Below are 26,945 nucleotides of genomic sequence, written 5' to 3'. Positions count from 1 at the left end.
ACAGGATGTTGGATAGCATGATCTAGCAGGGCTCTACTTGTGTTCCTGTGTTCTTAATCAGTGACAATGATCTACCTGCCTTCTTCATTCAGCAGGAACCATTTCCTGGATACCCATTCCCTCTGCAAACGAAAGGAGCTTTTCCATGGCTGGAACACCAAGGATCCTAAGTATTTATACTAAGAAGTCTCATTGAGTTCAATATAGAGTAAGTGTGAACAGGAATGCAATCTCAGTATACTGCTGGCAGCACATATTCTCATCTCTCTCTCTCTCTTACACACACACACACACACACACACACATCTACCAAATAGTTATATTTATAAAGACTTCGACTCCCTAGAGCAGGCTTCCTCAAACTCGGCCCTCCAGATGTTTTTGGCCTACAACTCCCATGATCCCTAGCTAGCAGGACCAGTGGTCAGGGATGATGGGAATTGTAGTCTCAAAACATCTGGAGGGCCGAGTTTGAGGAAGCCTGCCCCAGAGGCATTAATACTGATTTATTGTATGATAAAATGTGTATGAATACTTTTAAACAAAGAAAACATGGCAGAATCTACACTATAAAACTAAGTTCTATATTTGAAAAGCAAAACAAACAAGGAAGCAACAAATGAACAGATTCCAAAACGAAAAAGTAGGTTGTAAATAACCAGGCCGTTTACACACACAAAACCACCCTAACTTCATGTCATCCACTCTGCAACTTACAGCAAGATAATTACTGTAACATCTTCCCACCCGGCAGTCATTTTTGCTTGAGAGATTTCCAGCATGCCTGATTAGACCCAAACAGAAAAAAAGCCTCGCATGCATGTGTTGTTTTAGTGTTTCAACATCTCAGCCTTTAAACATTCCCCTTTCCCTATTTTGATAGAGCAGGTGTGAAGAAAGAACTAATTCAAGCCAATGGCAAGTACACAGACAGCTTAATCATTGATGTCAAGAAACCTGGATTTGAACAAGAAACTTCTGGTTTGGGTTCTGTAATTGGTAGTTCTATCAAGCTGACAACATTCAAATTAAAATACATAGGGGGTTTTTTCACATACAAAACATTCCCATTGTACATAAGATTCCCAAGAGTAAATAACCTAGTATATGCCGAAGATTACACTGTTCCACTCAGGACTAATAATTATCACAACTAGACTTTCTATATACAATAATTAATAAGGCATAGAATCATCAACTGCACTTTAAATGGACTGAATGGGGGGGGGGGGAGCCTCTGTGTGTGGCAAGTGGCCTTGTGCATGAGCTCACTCAGTCATATTACTCATTTTAACATAGCAGGAGTGACCGTGTTTTGCTGTTACAGGGGAGTCGGGTGTATTAACCTGTTGCATCATATTTATTTTCTAAATGTATGTACCACCCTTTAGTAGATAATCTACATGGTGGTTTATGGAATAAAACCAGCAAAATAATAACAACAGGGCAATAAATGCTAGAAAACGCCAACCGTCAATAAAACAGCAGGGGAAAAAGTCATTCTTTTTAAATCCCTCAAATGCTGAAAATCCCAAAGGATATCAGACTAGGCTGCAAGTGTAACATAGGAAGCTGCCTTATAGATTCAGATCATTGTTCAATGTAGTTATGCCTGCATTCTTTGGTAGCCTGTTGGGTTTCAGACAGCAGTCTTTTCCAGTCCTGAGACCCAAGACCCTTTGCATATAAAAGCATGTGCTCTTCCACTGAATCAAGGCTCCATAAATACACAAACACACACACTCCCAGAGAAGGTTCCCCTCATTCTCACCAGCCACTGTACTTTGGATGGGCAAAATATCTGGAAGTCAGCTATTGAATATTATCTTACTACATAAGCTGGTTGACATAAAAGAATCATTCTATCCCAGTCCCAAGTTGCAGAGGTTTTGTAAGTGCTTACGCTTTCTGTTGGAGTTGGAAATGATCTGATAGCAGTAGAACTCTCTAAACAATGGCACAATGTGTTCCCAATGACAGGTACAAATGAGCATCCTTGACTTTGTATTTTAGTCTCTGTTTTCTTGTAACCCCAAATACAATTGTTGAAATAGTCGCGCTTAGAGCGAAGCAGGACCTTTCTAACTGTGGTGGCTAAGCTATCTTTGTCCAAGAAGGGATTTCACAATGGGTGTACCAGCCTTTGTTGATACTGCCTGGGTCTCAGCTGACAGGGTGGTATGTATGAGCATACATACCCTGAACTATAAACCTGCCCCTTTTGGAGGAGCAGTTTCGTTCAGAACAAGTTGAACACCACTTTCCTGAAAAGTACACCTTATCAGAACTGAGTCCTTACCCTAGTCCACTACTGATCTCAAGCCCTAACGTAGCAATTCCTGGTGTAAAAGTAAGATAGAGGTAGACATAAACAGCTTCTGATTGCACACAGCTCCAAATGACTTCATTCAACAATTTCAAAAACGTGTATTAATGCCAAAGCTGTGAAGAATGGTTCCTCTTTGTACTACCCTCTGGAACTGGCCCTTCCAGGGAAGGAGCCGCCAAAACACTGTAGTTCAGGCAGTCTTGAAGATTACCATGGTCAATAGTACACAAAGCTATTGAGAGATCCAGAAGGATTGATTACCAGCATCTATAAGTGCATGCTACCCATCAGTGTGACCAGGGCAGCTTTTGTGCCAAAACTAGGCATGGAAATGGATCCAGACAATCAGTTTTATCCAAGATAGCCTGGGCATCTACTCGGTTGAACAGCTTGCTCAAGAAGAGGATATTTGCTACAGCCTGAGAGTTGTTAGAATCCAGTTAAACTCCACTCTTCAGGCAGCTGAGACTGCTCCCTTAGTTGGTGAAGCCTCTTCTGTCAGATGCTATAATCTAGGGCAGGGATCCCCAAACTTTGGTCTCCAACTGCTTTTGGACTACAGTTCCCATCATCTCTCACCACTGGTCCTGTTAGCTAGGGATGATGGGAGTTGTTGTCTATCAATGGAGATGCAAGTTTGAGAAACGCTGATCTAGGGGAAGAATCGTGCAGATATGTACAGAGTGCGCTTCTCCAAACACTGGGGATGAACAGTAAGGATGAATGTGAAGGCTATCCTTGTTAAACTGCCTCCTAAAGTTGCATTTTTGCCAGACTGTCTAAAGGCAGCCAGAACATGATACCAGGACTACCAAGTACTTAAAGCACAATCCCTCATTACAGTTCTTGAAGTTCTAGGTAGACATGGGAATTTAGGCCATTATTTAGGAGTGTGCATGCTGCTCTCAACATGGTGGCTATACAGGTCCACTTTATGTGTGTAAACATATGAAACAGCTGGAAAAGCAGGCACTTCGAGGGCTCTCTCCCTTTAATAATATATATATAAATTTAAGTTTGCAGAATTTGGAGGCAGAAACCTGGGTTTCCCCATGTGAAATTAAGCTCTGCTTATCATAATTTGCAGGGACAGGTCTCTGATTTGATCCATCTCTGCTCTTGAAAAGCTTGTCGTAATTGTAAATAACGGTTTCCAGGAAAACTAGAGAGAAAAAACAAAAGGAAAAGGAAAACAAAACAAAACAAAAAAGCTAACCATCAAAGGGTACATTCAAAATTCAAAAGTGGCAGGGTAATCTCCTTCCAAAAAAAGGTAGAGTTGGCAAGCCCGCCTGTTCATTGGGGTATTAGAGTGCCTCTGGCTACAGCGAAATTCAAAGCAGCATTGGCTAGTGGAGCAACACAATTCATTACTTAGGGTTTTTTATTCCATCATCTCCACAGGTGTGCCTGCCACTTTTACAAACAAAGAAGAGACAGGTCCCTGCCTGGAGGAATTTACAAACTGTGACAGGTATTCACTCCTTTCTATGTCAGGCCTTCTGGAAACAACTGGATCTGACACTTTTCAGGTTTAAAATTTTCCCTTTGACACTTATTTCCTAAAGGCTTATGCTTTCTTTCTTTTTTTTTAAAAAAAGCGATTTAAACCTCTTCTGTCTTTAGGCTAGAACTTATCAAAAACATATATTCTTGAATGTAAATTGAATTTAACCACAAAATGCAAACAAGGAGAGAGGCACCAGGCTGTCTTTTCAAAGAACTTGAAAAGAATGTTTCTTTCTTTTAAAAGAGATGGAGTTTCCAGTTCTTTCAGAGTAGGGACAAGGGCTCTGACAAAATAAAAGCCTAACATAAATCTTCCTTCACTCCTACAGTGGTCAAAAGCTCTAATCATCCCATCATCTCCATATACGTTTTGAGGGAAACATATTTCACAGAAAACTGAAGCACAAATCTTTCAGTGTGGATTTATTTATTTTTTATTTTTAGGACAATGGATGCCAACATAAGAGCCTAAAATGTCCGTAAGAATTTATGATCGCATGTGTTGTATGTGGAACTCATTAGTTTCCTATATTTTGTGTATATTCTAGAATGGTTCACAAACTTTTTTTTCCTGGGTCACTTAAAAATTGCTTGGGGTCTTGGCAGACTACTTAATAACCTTTTTTCCGCCACTGCTGCTGCTTTCCTATAAATCAAAGTACATACATAGCTAGCATTTTAATAACCGGTGTCTTTCCTTTCTAATATAATGGATATTCCTGTTTTTGTGAGCAAAGTGGATAGATGTGGAGTCTGTTATTTGTCCGCTTACGTGCAGCGGTGCAACCAGTGGGGGGTCAGGCTTGCATAAATATGAATACAATTTTGTTTTTCATTCCTTAATAGCTACAAATTTCTATTTACAGCAAATACTGCATGGAAGCCAACATCAATTCCCCTTCCAAACAGGTGTCAAACTATAACCAATAGAAAACAACACACAATCAACCAAATTCATCCAATGAAAACCACACAGGCACTGCTGACAAAATGTGACCAGTTGGAACTATGGGATGGATCCACACCAACACTGCAGTCCTGGCCATGTCCACTCAGAATTAAGTCCTAGTGAATGCAATGGTGCTTACTCCTGGGTAAGTGGAGTTGGGATTGTAGCTGTACTTCAACCCCACTGAAAATAACTTAAGACTAAGTTAGCACACTTTCAATAGGACCTAGGCCAAGCTACCTTAGTCTAAGTCCAGCTCAATGTATGTAAAGCAGTAGGGTGACACTAATTCAGAAAACTTCCATATTTAACTTCTGGATGAAATCGAAGGAGGCACATATTTTTATTTGGCATGATAATCAAAAACAGTGTGATATTACAAAAATCAAGGGCCTGTAACCAGGACCTCGTTAGATTGTTCATTAAATCCAGCAGTCCCTGGTCAAAACAACTTTGACTTCCATCATCGGGGGGGGGGGGGGACCCTAAATCAAATGCAGAGCCGAGTACTCTTCTCTGTTCCACAATCTTTCTGTGGAGCACTTGAGCAGAACTTGTGGAATGCAGTCTAAGAACCTCTGCTCTAGATAGTAATAATTAATACAAACCTGAGTATTTTAACATGATTGTTCATAGCTGTTCCCTCTTTCTAGCTGAGTGCAAATCATAGTTTTCTGGTTATTTTCTATCTCAAACCAAAAACATCTTGAGCCTCACAGGGGTTTTTTTCTTGCCCCTAGTCTGAGTGAGTGCTGCCTGTGCACGATTCTGCTGAGCTGTTTTTTCAGCCTAGCTTCTGGAAAAACCTTTCCAGACCTGTCTATCTTCTCTGCAAGCTCTCTCCTGACATCGTGTGAAACCTTGGTAATTTTATTCTGATTATAACGCAGCCAGGCTTTTGATGCTTTCTCAATTAACGTTTGTCAAAAGTGTCACAAGCACTTGCAAAAAAAAAAGTGTCAAGAAGCCACTACTGATTCAGATCTTGGGGTGTTGTGAGAAGAATCTAGGAAGCTTTTCCTTATTACTAAGATCTTAGACATTCAGTGACACCATGTGCTTAATTAAGACATTCCTGACGACAGAAATCTGTACCAACAATAGTGCAATTAATACTCTCACAGATCCTCTTACTTTTGACAGCTTCTATCTCATTTTAAGCTACACTTGTGCCCTACAGCTTAACATCACTAAAAGGGATCACGATGGCTCCTTTCTGAGGTCCAGTTATGAGGTTAGAATCACAAGAGCATATAATTTCATCCACTACTCTAGATGCAGCTGTTCCAGTGCCACCCATGTGGCTATTAAAATCAATACTGAGACACATCTGCTTTGTCTGAAAAACGATCTGCATCTTTCTTTTTAAGTAATTGGGGGGGGGTGCCCTTTTTGTAAAATCGTTTCCTAAAAGCTCTGCGTATTTGCTTGGAATGAGAAACGGCACCAGTTCAGCATTTATTCACCGTTCAAAGGCTGAGTGGAGTGGAGTGGCGAAGTCCACACTTATTTCCCTAAAGGCGGCACCACAGTCATCCAAGCAGACTTGGAATTGTAGAAAAGGAGAAAGGCTTGCAGGCGGGAAACGTTCTTGGAAAGTGATGAGAATCCAGGACTTCTATATTTTAACGTATCTAACAATTCAATAAATTGAAAATGGGCCCACACTCACTGTAGAGATGCTCCCAGAAAGCATCATTTCCCCCGCAAGTGGCCAGGAGCTGTAGTTTTGCAATGGTGTCTAGCACACCAAATGTCATAGCTGCGTCCAGCCTGCGCTGTAGATTAGAAAACTCTTTTTTGGATTATAAAGTTCCCATCTGCATTCTGGTATGAAGAGTGTTGGCAAGGAGCACTTTCACGCAACAGCATTCCTGTTTAAGGAGGGACAGCATTGTTTCTCACATGAAAACAATAAGCATAGCTAGAACAGCCCTTACAGATATGTCTCAAGAATATTGCAGCTGATCAGCCAACCCATTCAGCTTCCCACCACCATTCTGGCTGCACTTTCTAGCTATGCACCCCCCTGGAAGTGCCAGATCACAGCTAAATAAATAATTATGGAACACACAGGGTGGAAATCCTTTCATCACTTTTGAATTTGCCTTACCCCATATGTGCCCACTGGCACTTTTACAGGTGCTACTTAATACCCATACCATATTGATAAGAACTTGATCGTTTATTGATATCAGGCAGGAACCAAGAAGAATTCAATGAAAGCAGCTGCCTGATATCAATAGGCAATTCTACCCAGATGTTTAAAAAGTTTGTGTGAGTTTTTATTTGTTTTAGTCTATTCTATTGTGGTTTCAACTCTATGCATGTTTTAAATTATGGTTATCATTTTTTAGTGATAATTTTATTGTTTTATCTTTCTGTAAACTGCTTTACTGGTTGTTGTTTTTTTCTACAATAAAGTGGTACATAAATTTTATGAAATAAATAAATGATAATTCAGTGGATTTAGCAGGATATCAGTTGCAAATCAGTAGAACAAAACAGACAAAAAATTAGGTGATGATAGGATAAGGACTTTGGAAGCAAACTTTAATACACGTTTCAAGGGAAGAAGCTCTAATTGAACTGAGTGGAACTTATCTCTGAGAAGCTGTGGATAGGAATACGCTACAAGTATACTTTTCTCAAATCTGAAAATGTTGGCAAGTAGGTCAGCAGCTATCAGTAAATTCAGAAGAAAACTTTCAGTCATATTTGAGAAATGTACAGGATGAGATCCAAAGAACTATTTAGCTAGTTCTTCAGATGCAAGGGAGATTGTACTTTCATTCCTGTAAAATCATCGCCTCTCCATCTGCCCCAAAACTTGATTCATCAAAACTAGGTAAGTTCAGGGGGAGGGAGCAAACCTTACTCAGTGTGGGTCCAGAGTTCACTGCAAACTAACCTGGTGATAGTTTATTCACCAGCTATATAGATATAGGTTGATTTAGGGGGAAGCTGGGAAAGAGCGCTAATGAAGTTTGCAACTGGATCGTCTCATGTATCTAACACATTGGCACGTGTTGAAAAGGTGTGCTGAAAACCCAGCAAATAAAACCGCGTCTGGTGTGTGGGCGCAGTAAATACACACAGAGGACCTTGCTAGACTGTGGCCACATTGTCTCCTTGTCATCACAAAGCAAGCTGAAGCAAAATGCAAGAGAGAACAAACCAGTCCCGGAGTCAGCTGCTGTAAAATCAAAGACAATAAGATCCTCAAAATGATGCAATGCAGAAGCATGCCATTGTGCCATACCTAACAGAAATACCTTAGCCCCTAAAAGGACTGGTTTGGAAACAGCATTTTATATTCCATGAAGGTATGCATGAAGACTGATGGATATTGCATGCTGGGAGGGGATTGCAAAATCGTGTTACAGTACAGTTTCAGCACTGCAGAAATGGAAAAATCAAGGAGCCTCTTCAGACATGACATTTAAGAGTTCAATAAACACGGGAGGGAGATTAGTGGGGACAAAGTGTTAGCCTCATCTGCTGTTGTCATTCCTGCTACCTTTCAGCTCGTGGAAAGTGGAACTTGGGCAGCAGGGAAACTTTGGTATCTATGAAGGTTTGTCTCATCTTTTAGAAGCCATAAGAGGGCTAAGGTGAGGGGAAGTTCTGGCAACGCCACAGCCCCTGAAATATGGCGAACACAAGGAATACCTCTTGTTCTATCTCAGGAAAACGCACATGTTTGGGGTCAAGAATGCCATTCGGCCTTGGGAGTGAAAATAACATCTAAGCTCAGGAGGGCAAGTCAGATGGATGTGACAAAGGACTTGTTTCACTCAAAAGGCGAGACAGTCTACAGTGTTTGAACCCTTTTTGGGGTAGGAAGCTATGATGCAGTCAGGCGCTGACAAGGCAGAGAGATGAAAGACAGAGGGCTCATTGAGTAGGTCAACATATCATTACTGCTCCCATCACAAGTGAAGTGGCAAAGATTGCTGAGTTTTCCGTAATGGCCCCAAATTAGGCATTCCAACAGAAGAGGCCATGACTTCTGCTGCAGAGGCACTGACCCCATGACATCATTAAGCACTTCATGTTAGGGCAACTTCCTTTCCCCAAAGCAGAAAGGCCCAGAAATACTACCTTCATGCCCTCATTTTCAAATATCCCATCGCTCTAAGCAGCCTGTATAAACTCTGACCGCATAAATGATGATCGCAGAAGTGTTTTAGTTGATTTTCTTTTCCTTAATGACTGACAGTTCAGTTTTGCTCATGGAAGATGGAGGGCAAAATTTGAGATGAACTCTAAAGCTCACATCTTCACAATCCGTACCTTTTAAATCCAATTAATTCATCTAAAATGAATTAGAAAAATTCTCGCCGTAATCTCAAAATCACATATTAAAGTATTAATCCTTTAACTTTACAAAGGCACTGGATATACAGTGGTACCTCGGGTTAAGTACTTAATTCGCTCCAGAGGTCTGTTCTTAACCTGAAACTGTTCTTAACCTGAAGCACCACTTTAGCTAATGGGGCCTCCTGCTGCTGCTGTGCCGCCGGAGCACGATTTCTGTTCTCATCCTGAAGCAAAGTTCTTAACCTGAAGCACTATTTCTGTGTTAGTGGAGTCTGTAACCTGAAGCATATGTAACCTGAAGCGTATGTAACCTGAGGTACCACTGTACACATCAACAAGCTAACTATTAAAATATGACAAAAATGGAGCCATTTCCCCCACTGCTAAAAAAAATATGCATGAATGTTCTCATAGGCTTAAACTTTTTTTTTAACAAGAATTTCTAATGGTGCATTCCTAATGTGGGGAGGGAGCAAAAAACCAAAGGTTCAACCACCATATCCCAAACACTGCATGATTTGAGTCATCAGGGAGTGTAGGAATGGTATTGCATTCCTCTGTCCATTTCCTGTGTTTTATTTATTTTATTTCATTTTTTAAAAAATGTTAATGCTTTCCTCTTCCCACTGAAACAATGGGACAGAAATGAGAGAGATTTAGACACCGTTAGAAAGTGTGTCTAAATTTCTTCCTAGTTTGGGAGTGCATCAAGGGGCCAGAAGGGTTTGTGATCCTTCAGGTACCAGCTGTTTCTGAGTTCTCTCTTGGCATGTCTCTGGCCCAGCTCTTTTTTATCATATCTTATGTTTGGGCCAGGGTGCTAGAACCTTTAGTTGGGAGCAGGAAATCTGGCATCAGATTTCTGTCTACAGCACTGGGAGTTCTGTCTCTCTAACTGAGGGATGATAACTGAGATATCCCATGGCCCACGGAACATCCTTCCAACAGTCACAGGACTACACACCAATGGAATTCATTAGGTATATTCTTACTAACATTAATATGAATTAAATGTTTCAAACAAGCATTTAAATCATATTAATGTTAGTAAGAATCAGCTTCTGGCATTTATACAGCATGTCTGCATTCCTACCGTATGATTATATGGTCCTGTGACGTTTGTTATGTGGCAACATAGCACATTTACATAGTGCTTCTACATTACCACCAGATAGAGACCATATAGTATTATCACATACAGTACATACATTCCTATAAAATACTTCTACATAGAGTATTTCTGTATTCCTACGGTGCAATCAGCCTTCAGTCTCCTGCAATGAAAGTAATACAGTGGTACCTCGGGTTAAGTACTTAATTCCTTCCGGAGGTCCGTACTTAACCTGAAACTGTTCTTAACCTGAAGCACTACTTTAGCTAACAGGGCCTCCTGTTGCTGCCACGCCACTGGAGCACAATTTCTGTTCTCATCCTGAAGCAAATTTTTAATCTGAAGCACTATTTCTGGGTTAGCGGAGTCTGTAACCTGAAGCGTATGTAACCTGAAGCGTATGTAACCTGAGGTACCACTGTAAAAGTTTGTAACAGCTGAAGAGAGATATCCAGTAATAACATGCGGAAAAATAGGTATCTAAAAGCAGCTTTGTTGGAGACTACAACAAAAATAACATTCCGGGAATGCAAATTGTTTTTAGTGAGCTTACAAGTGTGTGTGTGTGTGTGTGTGTGTGTGTGTGTGGATCTTTTCCTAATTCCACTGCCAAAACAGTCTTCAAAAGCTACATCCTCTGCATTTAATATTTGTATGTGCACCCGCGGTTATGCATACTGGAGACATTTCCTCAGTGATACAAGTTCCCAAATGACTACTCGTTGGCAGCTTACATAACGACGCAGTCTTTTAGGTAGCCATAGCTATTCTCAAATTGAATACACTGACTTGCATTTGCTCCACCAATGGGAAATTATGGGATGCTATAGCATGTTACAAAGATAGAGGCTAATCCTCTTTTCAGGCTCAAACTGCAGACTTGGAAAATGCAAACCTTTGCAGCATCCACGCTGAGAACTACTGCACCTAACTGCATCAGGTTCTTCAAACCACATCTTTCCCAGCCACAGGCAGAAAATAGTTTTTAAGTTTTTAAAAATATTGTACTCAGGACTAAAATCAGATAAAAACACCAATGCTAACATGCTTCTTATTCCAAATGGATAGATTGTCTTGAACCTAGTCATGTGGAGCTGAAACTTACCATTGGGTGTGTTGCTATGGAACAAGATGGCCCAGGTACAATTTTAAATCCATTTTTGTGTTTCGTTTCATTACAAAACAGGTACTTTAATTGCCAAAATACACTGAAAGCTAGTTTCATTAGCAAGCACTCTATTAAAATAACCTAGTATTTAAAGAAATAGCGATATTAAAGAATGCTTACCTTGAGCGGGGTCAGGGGGACCAAACTCTAGAGAATATCGTAGGATGAAGTTGTTGTTCCAGACATACAGTTGATTGTCTCTTGGATTGTAATCCACAGCAGCAATGTAATGGTACATGTTGGGGAAAGGGATGTCTACATATTCTCCTCTGAACAACCGAGTGTTGTAAATGTAATCAATTGAGTTCTTGCCAGTTTCACTTTCATTGTCTTGGTATACGGACCGCACAACGTAGAGAACCCCGCATATCATAAAGGCGTTAGATGCTGCCCGTTTGTCATATGTAGTTTCCCACGTTGCCTCGAAACGCAAGGTATAAGGATTCAGTTGGCTAATAACTATCATCCCATTGTTTTGTTCCGTGGCGTAAATGACCCACAAGCCATTTTCATCAACTGCCAAATCAATGTCAGTCTTCCCTCCCCACCTGTAAGGGGAAGTGTCGTGGTAGTTGGCATAATTTATAATTGCCTCTCCACTCTTAATTCTAGTCCTCAAATCGAACTTTACAATGTTCCTAGTTCTTTCCTTGTTAAAAAAGACAGCACCATCGTATACCACAAATCCAGTACCATCCACTCGGTTTGGAAGCTTGTATGTCGTCTGCTGGCGTCCATTTTGGAAGTCCTCTAAAGAAGCATATTCTATCAAAGTATCAGTACGGTATGGAGTCCACGGCATGAAGTATATTTTATCCGCAGCTTGAAGAGGGTCCTTGCACCAGGCACCTGCCTTTTGTTCCGCTTCATATAAATTTGGGGAATCCACAACGGCTTTCAATGTCCCGGGGCAAACAAAAACTAGCAGTCACAGAGAAGAAGCAAGACAAGATTTATTTTTTTAAAACAATAAAATAAAATGTGCATGCTACCAATTAAAGTCAAGGTAAAAAAAAATCACAAGTGACAATAAAGAAGAAAAGATCCAATTAACTGGCAACAATACTTTGTAGCTCATATGTAATTAATGCATGTATTACCCTTTGTCATCCATGCTTCTTAAAGTTACCATAGTAACCAGTATGTGAAGTGTTTTCGCTAATATCACCCAAGGTCGCATCTATGGTGCATCTATGCATCTGGAAGCAGATAACTACGCTTGCATTTATGATGAAGACAGGATATATTCTCCAGACCTTTCAACTGGTGTACAACACTTCAATGGGTTTAAACTCATAAAACTTGTAGAAACTTTAATAAACTGTGAGGTTGAAAACAACAGTGCCTTGATATTATATCTATATATACGGTGGAACCTTGGAAGTTGAACACAATCCGTTTTGGAAGGACATTCGGCTTCCGAAACATTTGAATTCAAAGGCCTCTGATTGGCTGACAGCTAGGCTTTTTGCAGACTGGAATCTGTGTCGGATGTTCAGGAGCCGAAACATTCCAGAACGGAGGCGTTCGGGAATTGAAGTTTGAATGTATCTATATAGATATATATATGCGCTTTTAGTTTTGGGGTTTCCTTGTGTGTGTGTAACCCGTGTGTGTGTAAAATATATACACAGATCTTCATTAGGAGCAACAAAAAAATAAAGGACAACCAAAGCGATGGATGAAACAGACCAGGGACCCCTGTAATTATGGCATGCTATGGAGTGGGTTCTGGAAGCCAAGCAAGATGAGGGTTCATTAACAAGATTTAGTCAAGGGTGAGAGAAAGACAGGGAAAGAGAAAGAAAGGGAGGAAGAAAGCAAAAGGGAGCGTCTGTCCCGGAGCAGGTACACCAGACACTAAATCCCGCCACCTGCTTTAAGTAGCCGAGTCAGTTCAGCAGCCCAGCCAGTTTACTGCAAAGTCGACTTCTTTATGAGGGGCGCTTATGAGATCCTGCTGACCACCATAGTTACCAGAGTGTTGTGGGGAAGGGAAGGGGTGGAGGAAGTTAACATCCATAAGGCACATAACAAGGAGCTGGGGGGTGGGGGTTTGGGACTATATACGTTATTTACCTTTTTGCTCCACTTCTATTTCAAGCATCGGAAGAAAAATGAAAAAAAAAAGTGCAAGGGAAAAAAGAAGAAGATTAACACAAATTGACTATTAGGCGGAGATTAAATTAGTTCACAAGATGTTAAACACAGGGAGAATAAGAAGTGCACTACATTGGATAGAGAGAAACAGACAACAGGAAAACCTAGCAGGAGAAAGATTCTAAAGTTACATAAGTGAACATGGATCAATCATTTTAGTAGGTTAAAGAGGCAGTACTGAAAATGCTCGTATGTAGTTTCACTTAGTCAACCTGAATAAATAATGAAAGACTTGACTAATGCATGATATACCTATCCTTCCCTTTTCAAAGCCCCAAGCAAAATCCTGTCAACTTTATCTTTTTTAAAAAAAAAAACCTTCTATTAATATGATATGCACATATAGATGTATTATGTATGTCACTATATATACATTTTTTAAATAAAAAGAACCCTTTGGTTTAAGAAGAGTGAAGGCTTCAACAAGTCACCCGTGCTCTAAAAATCATAGAAATCACAAGTTAAGGTTGATACGTTAACTTTCTCACCATGTAAGTAGTAAAGATGTACAATCTCATAGATTGCTTACAAATTGCACACACAGTTCAACTTAACATTCAGGCTTAATTCTCTCTCTTCCTCTGCAAGTTGGCGGCAACACAGATGTGGGAGGTAGTGCTCATAAAATATTTGCTCTTGAAAGGTTTCGAGTTCTGCTCATATTGAACCAAATGTAAAACCAGCAGTTTGAATATTATCATAGAATCATGGAATCGTAGAGTTGGAATAGTTTTGTCCAATGTGGGGCTTGAATTGATGACCCTGAGATTAAGGGTCTCATGCTCTACCAACTGAGCTATCTATAGTTTAATGCCCAAATCCTTACAAGTCTGCCCCTAGTCTTATGTCTCTGTACACACCCTTCACCTTTCAGCCTTGCTGCAGAACCTGTAAGCAATCCCAACTGGGAGGAATCAAATCAGTCCTCCTTGTCTTATGCTATTTGCTAACCAAGGAGGGGTGTGTTTTATTGATTTTGCCCCTGCAGCCCCCTGTTCTAGGGGATCATCCCAAGCATATTTTCAGGGCTGCTGCTAGAGAGAGAAATTGTCAAAAATCGCTACACTCCTCCTCCTCTAGTGGACACATCCCATTGGACCCAAAGCCTTTGAACAGGGGTGTGAATTCAATACAGTCCGATATCGTAGGCTGTACCATACCTCTCATTTTGCTTACATGGTGCAGAAATTAAAGCGAAACTCTTACGTTTTCCATGCTTTTGCAGACCAAGAGTTATTTGTCAGCTTTTACTCTTCTGCTAAACCAACCATTTCTTGTTTTTAGAGGTTCCTTTTAAAAAGGAAAGCAAAGAAAGCAACTAAATTAGATGATTTTTGTGTGTATGTGTGAAATTTTGCACAATGGACATCTGTACAGAGGCTCAGTTTAGGACTCCTTTCCTGTGCTTTCCTGCTTGGTTGTAAGAAGTGCAGCAGCAGCAGGTCCCTTGCCACATGCAAGCCCATTCACACAGTATATCAGACCTCAGCAGGTCAACATCGAACTGTGTCTCAAGCACAAAGAAGAACAGAGTGCATGCAGAGCAGACAAGCGTTTAGAAGACATCCTGCAAGACATTTTCGTTTTGCAGGTAAGGAACACTGAAGTTGGAAGTGAGGTTCAAAATCACCTTCCCTCACAGACACAGATTCACTCTTTCACTCAGATCTGCTCCACCACTGAGCTATGACACCTTCTATTACTTATTTCTACGGCTCTACTGATTTCTCCCCTGCTCACATAAACTTCCACGAGCAGGCTGATCCTCCTCTGCCTCACCATGCGGGAGGCAATATCACTTTTCCAGAATCTGCAGGCTGTCTCTTTTTGAAATGGCTGTTGCCAAATTAAAGGAAGCAACCTTCAGGGAGGTTACGGTATGCGATTTCCCTAGCTAAATGAGAAAGTGCTTTTTTCCTCCTCTCTTTCCTGAGTCAAATAGCTGGTTCCACACCTTCAGAGAAGAGGTTCCCCTCTTCATGTAGGATAAGAAGACTCAACCTGGCAGAGGGTGGAAATATATCCTTCTGTGCTCAGAGTTATGCAGCCAGCTCACACCACAGGAGAGAATACATTGCTTTCCCCTTCCTTTCAAGGGAAGGCTTTCTCCCATCTCCCTGGTAGAACAGGAGAGCTGATTGGAGGAGCAGCAAATAAGCAGTTTTATAGCTGCCAACTAAGCTTCTGCTAACGGGAGAGTCCCATGGGTTGAGTTCCATTCACAGGATGGAACCTTTGCCCATTGAAAATCTGATGCACTGCAGAATGAGGTGTGATGCAGGGGGCTGCAGGAACAAGGGCACATGGGCAAAAAAGTATTGTTCCACCTCTGATGTCCTGGGAACACCTGATGGACTTCAGTTCCTTCCACAAATGGAATGGGGATACTTAAGATCTAAGTTTCTGTTGCATCCTGGTTGAAGGGAGACAGTATTGGATGGGAAGCTTTCTTGTCCGTCCATCCGTTGCCCCGTCTCTCTCTCCATCCCACCCCCATCCACCTCTCTATCCTGAAACAGCATGGCTTCTAGTTTGCTGTGTATGTCACTTTTAGACCATGAGGGTTGGCAAGCATTATATGGCATGCACTATATAACTCGTTGTTCCCTTTTCCACTGATCGAAATGGAAGCTTCTGAGATCTCAAAGCTTTAGAAATACCAAATGAATTTTCATCAAACCAGCAAAAGGGGGACCCCTGCAAATATTCTTGAAATGTTTGACATTCGCTAAAGCACCAAAAGCAATGGGAAAGCAAGAAGAAAAAGAAAGAATCTCTTTGAAGGGGAGTGGAGAGAGGAGGGAGAACAGCCACCACAATTCACCATGGCTAGCTAAATAACTAAATAAAGTGAGGGAGCACATCTTATTTATTTACTTTTAAAAAATCTGTCTGAAATTTAATCAGTTGATAAACTTTAAAAATAGATACTTTGTTCAGAAGTCACACAAAACAACTTGAACCTGTGTAAAACGGAGGTTTCAGGCTTTAGAACAGAGATGTGCTGAAAAACCAGGTTGTCTTAACTACGGAACGTCTCCTGAGGCTTCATAATATAGTAAAAAATTGTTATATGGATATTATATTTCCTATTCTCGCCATTTGATTGCACCCTGCCCTTCTTTCATATAAGGGGAGGTGGCTCGTTTGTGTTATCTTTTTTTTGGGGGGGGGGTGTTTTTGTACTGCTGGATATTAATCTTGAGAAATGCAATGACTTTTCAATCTTGACGTGAAACATCTGCTTAAGAGAAATAAGCACAAAACTCTAGAAGGAAGAAGCAAAGCACAGTAAGCAATTAAAAGAAGAAAAGTGAGCACCCGAAGCATACAATAATCTCAAATCAGAAGCCTAGTTTACAAAGCGAATCTTACCAAATAGTCATAATCTCTATCAAATCTTTGCCCCGTCATCCCAATAAAAGAAAAGCGTGGAGTGGGGGGTTGGTTAGCTAATGCAACTTACTCAATTCCAAGGCAGGAGTATATTAAATACTTGTAGTTAGATATCCCAGTACAGCAATCTGTTCTGGTCAAGGCAGTGCAACAAACGGAGCTGATTTCTGTGCACATAGGATTGCATGCACGTAGCAGCTTTCTCCATTGAAATGAATTGGAAAGCTTGCACATTTATCAGAGTAAATGAAGGACTCAGCATTGGGATGAGAATGTATAAGCTAACTTTTGTCTAATAACGGCTAGCTATAAAAAGTGCATTATTAATTTTTCTAAGGAGGAAAAGCATACACCTTGGAGAAAATCCTGGCCATGCCATTCTTTATGTAGCATGTCTCAATTGCAAGCTAATGTACGCAATATTTTATAATAAATATACTTTTTAACAATGGCATTATCCACGAAACATTTTCCTGCCAAAGACATGACTGGTACATGAAACAATCATGTTGCATTGTGTTCCATCATAATCCACCAGTAAGAGGAAGATTGCACCTGCTTAGGATGAATAGTAGTAAAACAGTGGCATAAAGAAAAGGATAACATAATTATTAGTGATATGTCGGCTGTGAGTGCACAGTTGTACAACTGTGCATTTTCAGAGACAGATGGGTTTGCTAAAGTAAACAAAAACTGCAAGTTCAATCAGTGCAGCTAATGAATGGAACACTTGAATATTTCTCACTGAATTCCTGGGTCCAAGCAAGGCTTAAAATAAAATATCATGCACAGATGTAGGAAGTGGTGCTTCTGATGTGCTTATTAATCCTAAAAGGACTGACTTGGGTTATTTGAAGTATCAACATATATTGTGCAGTATAATTGAGAGAAATGTCAAGTGGGGTTCTCTCAATTCCTCTGTAATTTAATCAATAACACTCTTATTCAAGGAAAAAGCAATGCATTTTTAGCTTGATTTAGAATTCTCATTTTAGTAGCAATTCATCTACAGCAGCTTTCTTGTTGAAAAGGTTTTTTGGGGGGAGCAGGAACCAGTGGCAGTAGACGGGATTTTTGGAAAAATGAAACAAATAGAGAGCTATTAGAACCCAAGACACTTAATCAATTGAGAAGAATCCTCGCAACAGTAATACATATCTAAATGCAGTCCATAAAGAAGCAAGAAGACAACAAATAATGCGAGGGTTTCGTATCCTGTATGATACATAGCTCTAATCATTTACCAAAGAATCCAATTACAGCACCATTCCAGGTTCCAGTGAATAGATGGAGTTGCAATGAGATTGCAGAACAAGTTTTGTTGATATTTGTTTCAATCATTTTAGGAAGGAATGCCACATCCAAAAAATAATGGCAATATGTGTGAACACTGGAATGGCCAGCTACCATAGTCAACATTTGCCTGAACAAGTCTCTGTTAGGGCATGGTGTTACTCCATAATCCAAATTGCAGTTTTGAATTTTTAAGTGATGACAGGAATTGTGCACTGTGACAATGGAAGTACTTGAAAAGTCACCACAGTTTTTATCAGGTGGGTGAACTCTCCGAGACAGATGCCATGTTCTGTCCTGTTAAGTGACGGCAACAGAGAACCGAAAAGGCCAGAAGTGGTAAAGGAAAAGCAAGAAGAAGGGTGACTGCAGTTGTGCATTGGTGCTACTAGGTCCAAAAGACCAAGAGTGTGATCCAATGCATTTCAACTCAGATCTAAATCCTACTGGGCCTACTCCCAAGCAATATGGTAGAGAACTGCAGCCTGGTAAAGCTGGAAGATTGCCCTGAAGCTGGTCTGCCGAACATGTCTTGGGATTGATCACACTCTGTAGTGACTGATACGTTTTCCACATTTATACTGCCGCTGCCTCTGGAGAAATGCTAAATGGTAAATCTGGGTCTGACAGCCTCCACCAGTCCCCATTAGGAGACAATCAAAGATGATGGCAGGTGGGAACCCAACCTCATCTCCTGTTTCCCCACTCTTGTTGTAAAGTGTGATGGCAAAAGGCAATTTCTCTAAGTGGCTTCTTACGGCAGGTACCATATTTTTTGCTCTATAAGACACACCAGACCACAAGACGCACCTAGTCTTTGGAGGAGGAAAACAAGAAAAAAAATATTCTGAATCTCAGAAACCAGAACAGCAAGAGGGATCGCTGCACAGTGAAAGCAGAAATCCCTCTTGCTGTTCTGGCTTCTGGGATAGCTGCGCAGCCTGCATTCGCTCCATAAGACGCACTCCCATTTCCCCTTACTTTTCAGGAGGTAAAAAGTGAGTCTTATAGAGCAAAAAATATGGTATGTTGACTATCTGGGAATGCATGTGCCCGCTTCACACTTAGATGCTTTCCACAGGCAATGCTATTGTAAGTGTGACAGGCACTCCTATATATATCCTTTACATTGTTTTGAGGCTACTTCCCTAGGTTACTATTAAAAACATATACCGGTAGGTATACAGAAAATTATGGCAGTGGCCCATAAACAGGCATCTTCTGTCATTGCACCTTCTCTTCTGAAAGCCCTTCCCTGTGCTATATACTTCACATGCCCCTTGAATACATACTGTTTTTGCTTTTCCCGACCATTAACTCTGGACCCTATACCCTGTATTCACTGACACTGTTATTATAGTTGAGGTTTTTATACTGATGTTTGTTTATACTGTTTATATGTTGTACACTAAATGTAACATGGAGAGCATGAATTTACTACAAGGAGCAAGCTTTGGCACTCTGCCTAGTTCACTTTTCTTCCAATCTTGGAATTTTCCTCCCATTTCCTTAACTTTCCCCCTCTAATTTCCCCATCACAAGAGACTATTCATAATCTGTACTGAGCTCCAAGGATTTATAAGGAGAAAAATCATTATTCTCTTGCTTTTATAGACAATCACTGTGCATTCTAGGCTATATGGCAGGACATAAATCACAAGTAAATGAACTAAATGAATGCTATGGCTCCCTGAGATCTCCATGCTCTTTTGGGGGGGGGGTGGCAGTGCTTCAAAGTATGCAACCAAGGAACCTTTCCTCACAATTTAGGTTCCTTAAGCAACTTTGGTTCTTGGGATGCTGGTTCACATGCATCCTTCTTAACACAAATGTTTTGCATACCATGGCTTAAGATGGCACTGTAGGGAAACAAACAAGGAGAAACCCAGATCTACTCATCACTCATGGGTCCCTTAGATGGAAGTGACAGGAAAAATGAAATGCTGTATGGGCGGAAGAGTCTAAAGGAAAAAAAAATGTTCACCCACCAAAGGTCAAGTGTGGGTTAGCCAAAAAACAAAAACAAAACAAAAACCGAGGGCTGCAGACTAGAAACTGTGCAGTCAGTCCCTTCATGCTCACTAATCATGCTCAAAATAAAAGTAATTGACAGTGCAGTGTATCAGAGCTCTATTAGCAGAAAAGGAGTGCAGAAGATGTGTATTGCTAGACAAGGATGGTCTCTCCTCTCCTTGGCCTTGAACCTGAAACACATGATGGATGTAAGTGCATTAACTCAAGCACAGGGGAACAGAGCAGTGCAATTCAGTGCTTTGATGCAAGTACACAGGGCACACAATGACAATTTCAGAAGCAGCGCTGACAGGGTTGTAGCAAACGTGACACTAGGGCTTCAGATATTCCAGTAATTCAGACACTTGTTGCAGCTCAGTAAGGACTGTTGCAAACCACTTCATGTAGATACAGAAACCTCAGTCTCATTACAAAGGGAATGTCAACCTTAAAAGAAGAAGACCACAGAGAAGGATCTGGGTTTTGTACAGAGAGAAGAAAGCAGGTTTTTAAAACAAAACTTCAAAAGAAAAGAGAGAGATATTTAAAAGCAGGTAGTTACAGAAAAGCGGGGAGATTGAAGTAAGTAAATAAAGCTCATCTGAACATTTTGAGTGACACCAGAAATAAGAGGAAATTTACATGACAAATGTGTAGATAATATTGGCATCACTATTATTAGCCCCATTCTGGTGTTCAATCTCCTTGCATTTAAACAAGCCCATTAGGAGAGTGGAGGCCCAGCGCAAAGCCCCTTCTGGTGTGTCATCTCTGAACAGTTTAGAGCCCTTCACAACACTGAGTGGGGATTGCACAGATGTTCTGAGTGCAGCAGAAACCCTGAATCTCCTGCAAGAAGCATGTAGCTTTTCCTTCTCAAGGAGGCTCAGCAAGTGCCTAGGCACATTAGCATGTAACATACTGAACCCGGATCGGAACTCTGTAAGGCTGAGGCAAAAGCAGGACAAAGAAGTAGAAGCATGTCTAACATCTACACTATGGAGGAAAGCCTTACTTGGTATCCAACCAGCTAACCCACAACATTAGACTGAGGTTCATTCAACAGAAAATCTTCTGGGCCTAATGGGCACCAACATGCCTTAAGCACAGGGGCATCACATCCACAGATTACTGCTGGAGGTATAAATAGCTGCCCAGTAATCCAACGCTTCTGAAAGGAAGTACAGAGTTCTGGACAAATCCCTGTTGATAGGAGATGCCAACACAACAATTGGCTCCACACCGGCCAGGTGGGGGTTACCAAAAGGACAGGAATGATGGTTCTACTTTGGCAGCAAAGTGAATAATCCTTCAGTGTTGGAAAGGACATCATATGTGGAAAACTGGATGCAAGACCTCCTGCAACTAACCACCCATGAGAAAACTCTGCTCAAGTTTTCATGCACTGCATGAAAAGCTAAGTTTCCAATAGATTTGGAAAACACATTTCGAAATCTTCACCATGTTAACCTGACTAGAAGCAGTGAGAGGCAGAACACAGGGATGGAAACATCCTCAACTTAATGGGTGTTAATCTAAGACTACTAGCAAAGCATTGACACTCATTTACCCTAACCCTTATCTGAGCATGCAAACCTGAGCACTGTGTACAGTGCTAAACAACTGAATATCAGAGGTGAAAATACTGTAGCTAAAAAGAGACAGCATTAATTCAAAGGGGGGAGGGAAGCTAAGGGACTGTGCTGCCCTATTGTAATATTGTGAAACCCCTAATAAACCATGTTTTTTGTAACCTTTTGAGGGCTCTAAACTGCGCAGAGATGACATGTCAGAGCTGGAACGGTTTAACAGTATACTCACTTCTTTTTGCTTGTCTGCTTTCACATGAAAAGACCGAACACTCACATGTAGCTGTTCTCAACCTAGACAGTCATGAACTTAGATTTGAAGTATGCTGATCATTAATTTGGAATCTACAAGCTAAATACTCAGTGCATGTTCCAATATTCACTATTTCTTCCTCTGTGTAGATGTGTCTGTGAAGAATTTTGAACAGACATCCACAGAAATAATTTATGTGCATGCATGTGTTTGTGTGTGTTTATGTGTATGCGTTTGTAAGAGAAGATGGGTGCAGGTTTTGTCAAGCTGTCCAGTTACACAGTACTGCAAGGAGAGGGATTTGGTATAAGTCTTCTTAAAGACAGAGGGTCAAACTAAACATGACATTATTCATGTTGGAGCTCATGTGTGGCTGGTTTTTTTAAATAAAGAAATAAACAGCTAGCTAGCTGGCACAGGGGTCCCAGAGGTGGGTTGGCTGTGCTGGGACGGGGATTTTTAACTTTTGTCCCCATTAGGGAATGAAACAGATAGTATACATCCCACCCCTGATTTGGAGCAAGACCATAGTGGGATGAAGACCTTCCTCCTCCCGCCCCGATGCCACAGCCCTGATCTGGCTCAGACATCCCATGTCAGCCAGGAAAAAAATAGCCATACAGAGACTAAAGATACAAAAAAATCACATGTAGTTTGGCCCAAAGCTTGCATTGGAGGAAGTCTGTAACATGCCTGATAGATAAATCTTGACTCACGGGTTTGTCTTGTTATTTTTGGGGTGCAGGACTATGGCAAAAAATTATTTGCTTCTTTAAATAAAGCATTATACATTACAAAGTAAGCATTATCATGTTACCTTTTCTTTTTCTAAGGGACTTGTAAATAGTAAGCCAGAACAAGAAAATGCAATTATCAACAAATATTCATATTAAATCAAATTCAAAATATGCTTCTTCAAATTAAGCTCTGAATTTGATTCATGAATCAGAAAAGACTCTTGATTCATTTCACTTCTGCACAGAGCAACTGAAAATAGCTTTGTAATGAAATGAGCAGTAAGCAATATACATATTGAAATACAGCTATTTTTAAAGGAGTAAAATTACTACATGTTAAAAGAGTTCTGCCTAGGCAGTGCTGTGCAGAGCATCCTTCTGTTAACTGCAAAAGAAACATTTTTTTTCTCTGTAGATAGGAAAACCCAAACCAGCAGGGCATATCCACACTTGTCTCCCTAAAACAGCATGAAAAAAACGATCTGAAATCTGAAAATAACATTTGCATTTATTTTTTTTTAACTACTGTCTTGACCTACACGACCCAACGAAACAGAAACATTGTGGCTTTTCAATAGCTTGGAATTGGATTCACTGCTTCTTTCTGGGAATTTAGGAATAGAAATAGTGATCTTAATGTAAAGGTGACTTTATGAAACAAAGCTGTTTTTGTTAGGTAGGGACAATACACTCCTCCTCAAAGTGCCACAAGAAGGATGGTTTCAATGAGCCACCAACGATAGACACATGAGAACAGGGCACTAAAGCTCAGCAGACACAGTAGGATTCCAATTCCTACCCACGGCACAAAAAAAGAAAGCCACAACAAGCATCTGCTTCACAATGGCACAGGAATACATAGCAAGAATGGAAAGAAAAGATGATCTGTGTTCGGCCTTTAACTGATGCGCAGAAAGATCAATACTGTGACTCAGTATTGAGTACTAGCCAGATGCAAACTGCTGTATACGTACACATACAGTGTTAAGTGCAGTAATGGGGGGGGGGGAGATGGTGCTGCCTATTTCTGACACAGCTGATTCCGTCAAATTTTTTTAGTGCGCAAATGCTACTAATCCTATAACGTTCATTTCTTGCTGTGTGTATGTTCCCTACACCAAAAAGAATGCTGCAATTATTTTTAATATTTTAAGTTTGAAGATATTACAAAAGACTAACATCACATTTTAACAAATGGAGGCACAATCAATGCATTGCTGAAGTTTACTGTTAGAAGCAACAGACTTCCTCTAATGGAAAATATGAGACCAAGGTTGACTTTATTTTGAACGACGGCATTATGGAGGAGAAAACAAAAGCTTTTCAGAAACTGGATGAATCAGCTCTTTAGATCCACGGCAGGCATTTCAAGGCTTGTCGACTGGTCTGCCAAAGATGTTATGCTCTGCTGATGAATGGAGACTCATCATGGGTAGGTTGTTACTGTGGATGATGGGGGTTATTTTGGGGTGGGAGTAGATACTGCTTACCCGCTGATTAGAGGATCACTTGATTATTATTATTTTAAGAATTAAACAATGAGATTCTGTAGTTTAAAAAAGAATGAATGTGTAATTTTACGGGAGTATACATTAGTTGCAAAAGTTTTTTGTGCGCCTCCTTCACAAGAGGTCCGGAGGGGGGCAACATGAGAAAGGGTTCCCAGTTTGTGGAGTGCTCTCCTCAAGGACTTATTGCATTTGTTTAGGCACCAGGTGAAAATGCCCCCCCCCCAAAAAAAACCAGGCCCTTGGCTAATTACTTTTTGTGGGAGTGGGTTTATTGGTTTGCTTCTGTTTTATTATGTCTTTTGTGCTCTGGTTTTGTATATTTATGTTGTGAACTGCCCTGTGATCTTTGGATGAAGGACTTCTTACAAATATAATAAATAACAACAACAACAATGATCTTCAAACTGAAAATAAAAATGAAATAAAAGCAAACATTGCTGTATCAAGTAACTGGGGAAATAACTCCTGGATATTTCCACGGTACTGTATGGCTTTGAACCACTGTTACCACAGCAGGTAGCTGTTTCAAACTGTTGGAAGATTAAAATTGGAGTCAGTGGTTTCTTTAGAAAACTGCAAGCCAAGCCAATTTGTCAGGAACCGGTATTGGGCAAAAGTACAAATTTCTATCTAGTCTTTTGAATAGCTAATTCAAGTTTGTTTTTGTGGGGGGGGAGGGAGGGGCGGAATAAAATCCTAGTACCCTTAAAAGCCAAACACTTAAGAACACAGACAGCCACTTGGCCAGCATCACACGATGGCTCCTTTCCACACTTTGCTGAAGCTAATTGGAAGGCCTAGTTTGAAAGTGCTCTGCATGCATAATAGTTCTCAGGCCCGAAACCTATGCTCTTTTTGTGCATCTTGGACTGCCACAGCATCAATTGTGAAGGCTAGAGGAAGTGAACAAGAACAGCAACAACAAAAAGTGTATACTTACTGTAAGGGACACATTCATATTGTACTTCGAGGTATTTGTATGTTCCAGGACAAGGATCAGGAAACACATCTGACCCGGTAACTACTATACACTGTGTTCTGTTGTTGCACCTGGGGCAGGAGAAGGAGAAGGATGTGTGTTAATTTCAAAATCAGAATTAATTTACAAAGTTCGCGGCAACCATAGCCAGGGAATCAGGCAGTACTGCATTTAAATTAGACCACAAAGAGGTTGTGGGCTAGATGTATTTTTAGTTCAAACTCATAATAATTTTGCAGAACTTTCAGTAATCGGTACCAGAAGTAATTTCAGACAGTAAAGGCTAAAGGCTTATTTTAATTATCTTGGATACTGCTATAACCCCTCCCTCCATTCTGGCAACTCGCAGGGTGCCTTACAAGAATCCTAAAACAATGTAACAAATGTAATTAACACAATATAACCCATCATGGTGGGGACATTAAAAATCCTAAACATACCTACTCAGACATAAGCTCCACCAAGTTCAATGGAATGTATTCCTAGGTAAGTTATCATAAACCTTTGTAAGAAAATAATGCTTCTTAAAGCAACTTGTTATAAATTACAGTAAAACAAAAGGGCTTCATCCAGCCCAAATTAAGCACTTTTCAAGTTTCATTGATTTTAATGAGTTAATTGCTCATGCTGGGCAGACTAGCACAATTCTATGCATATTTGCTATCACAAGTAACTTTCACGGTGTGAAAAAAAAACTTACTCCCAAATAAGTGTGTCTACAATTACAGCCTTCATTTTAAAGTATTTAACACAGAGAGAGAGACAGAAAGAAAGAAAGAAAGAAAGAAAGAAAGAAAGAAAGAAAGAAAGAAAGAAACTACCTAATTTACCTGCTGTTAGAAAAGTTGACAATCAATTTTTCATAGTGAAAGCTACTGATTTGTGCAGTTTGGCACTTTGCAAACAAATATATTAAGACGGGATTTGTATTTTACGGCTCGGTACTTTAAAGTGGATTGATTTTGATCTGGCTCAAGCAGCACTAGTCAAAACCAAAAAAAGGGGGTTGAAAGAAAATGACTTTCAGCCTTTTTTTCTCTGAAAGCAAAGGAAGGAGGAAAATAAAAGGTCAGAAACAGTTTGGTGACTAAAAACAAGGGAAGCTTGGCTGATCTCCTGGGTGAGTTCTGTTTGTCAGTAAAGTGAAGGAAAGGAAGCCAGGTCTTAAAATAATAGTCTAGCCTTTGACTCCAGCCGTACATCAATCCTGGTGCTACTAGCTCTTCCCACACTACTGAATACCCCTTGCACAAGTTGAAGAGATCTGTCTTGCGTCAGGGAACCCCTGACATCTGTCCCCTGCCAACAGGTGCAAGATCAAGCTGAGATTTCAGTTCACGCAGCTGGAAGAATATTAAAGACGGCCCAATAGTACAACTTGAGTTGTCCTTCCAGCAAATAAATCACGAATCTACTTGAATTTTTGGTTGGTAGCTTTGGAAGAAACATTCAGGAAATGTCAACAGCAATGGGAAGGACCCAGGTTTCATGCACAACAGATAAGATCATGGGAACCAAGTCTCAGGCTGAGCAGAAAACTTCTGGTGTTGTTTTTTTTTAACACCTTTTTTTGCAATAATGCTGATGGCTGTCAGTTCTGCCCTAACTATTGCAACTGAAACTAT

General features: G+C 40.5%; 1 protein-coding gene across 31 annotated transcripts in view; it reads right to left on the bottom strand.

Annotated features, from left to right (window-relative positions):
• ADGRL2 (adhesion G protein-coupled receptor L2) overlaps positions 1 to 26,945 on the bottom strand; it is a 339,276-nt gene that overhangs the window by 44,521 nt on the left and 267,810 nt on the right. For all 31 annotated transcript variants that reach the window (XM_083444776.1, XM_083444771.1, XM_083444784.1 and 28 more), the window contains 2 exons: positions 25,282 to 25,391; positions 11,510 to 12,310 (listed from right to left, as the gene is read on the bottom strand). In XM_083444776.1, coding sequence (XP_083300902.1) covers positions 11,510 to 12,310; positions 25,282 to 25,391 — 911 coding nt within the window. The remainder of the gene's footprint in view (positions 1 to 11,509; positions 12,311 to 25,281; positions 25,392 to 26,945) is intronic.

This window comes from Podarcis tiliguerta (assembly GCF_965153285.1).
Source record: "Podarcis tiliguerta genome assembly, chromosome: 6".
Lineage (NCBI taxonomy): Eukaryota > Metazoa > Chordata > Lepidosauria > Squamata > Lacertidae > Podarcis > Podarcis tiliguerta.
The sequence above is the reverse complement of the archived record's forward strand: the minus strand, read 5'-3'. Positions and strand labels throughout refer to the sequence as shown.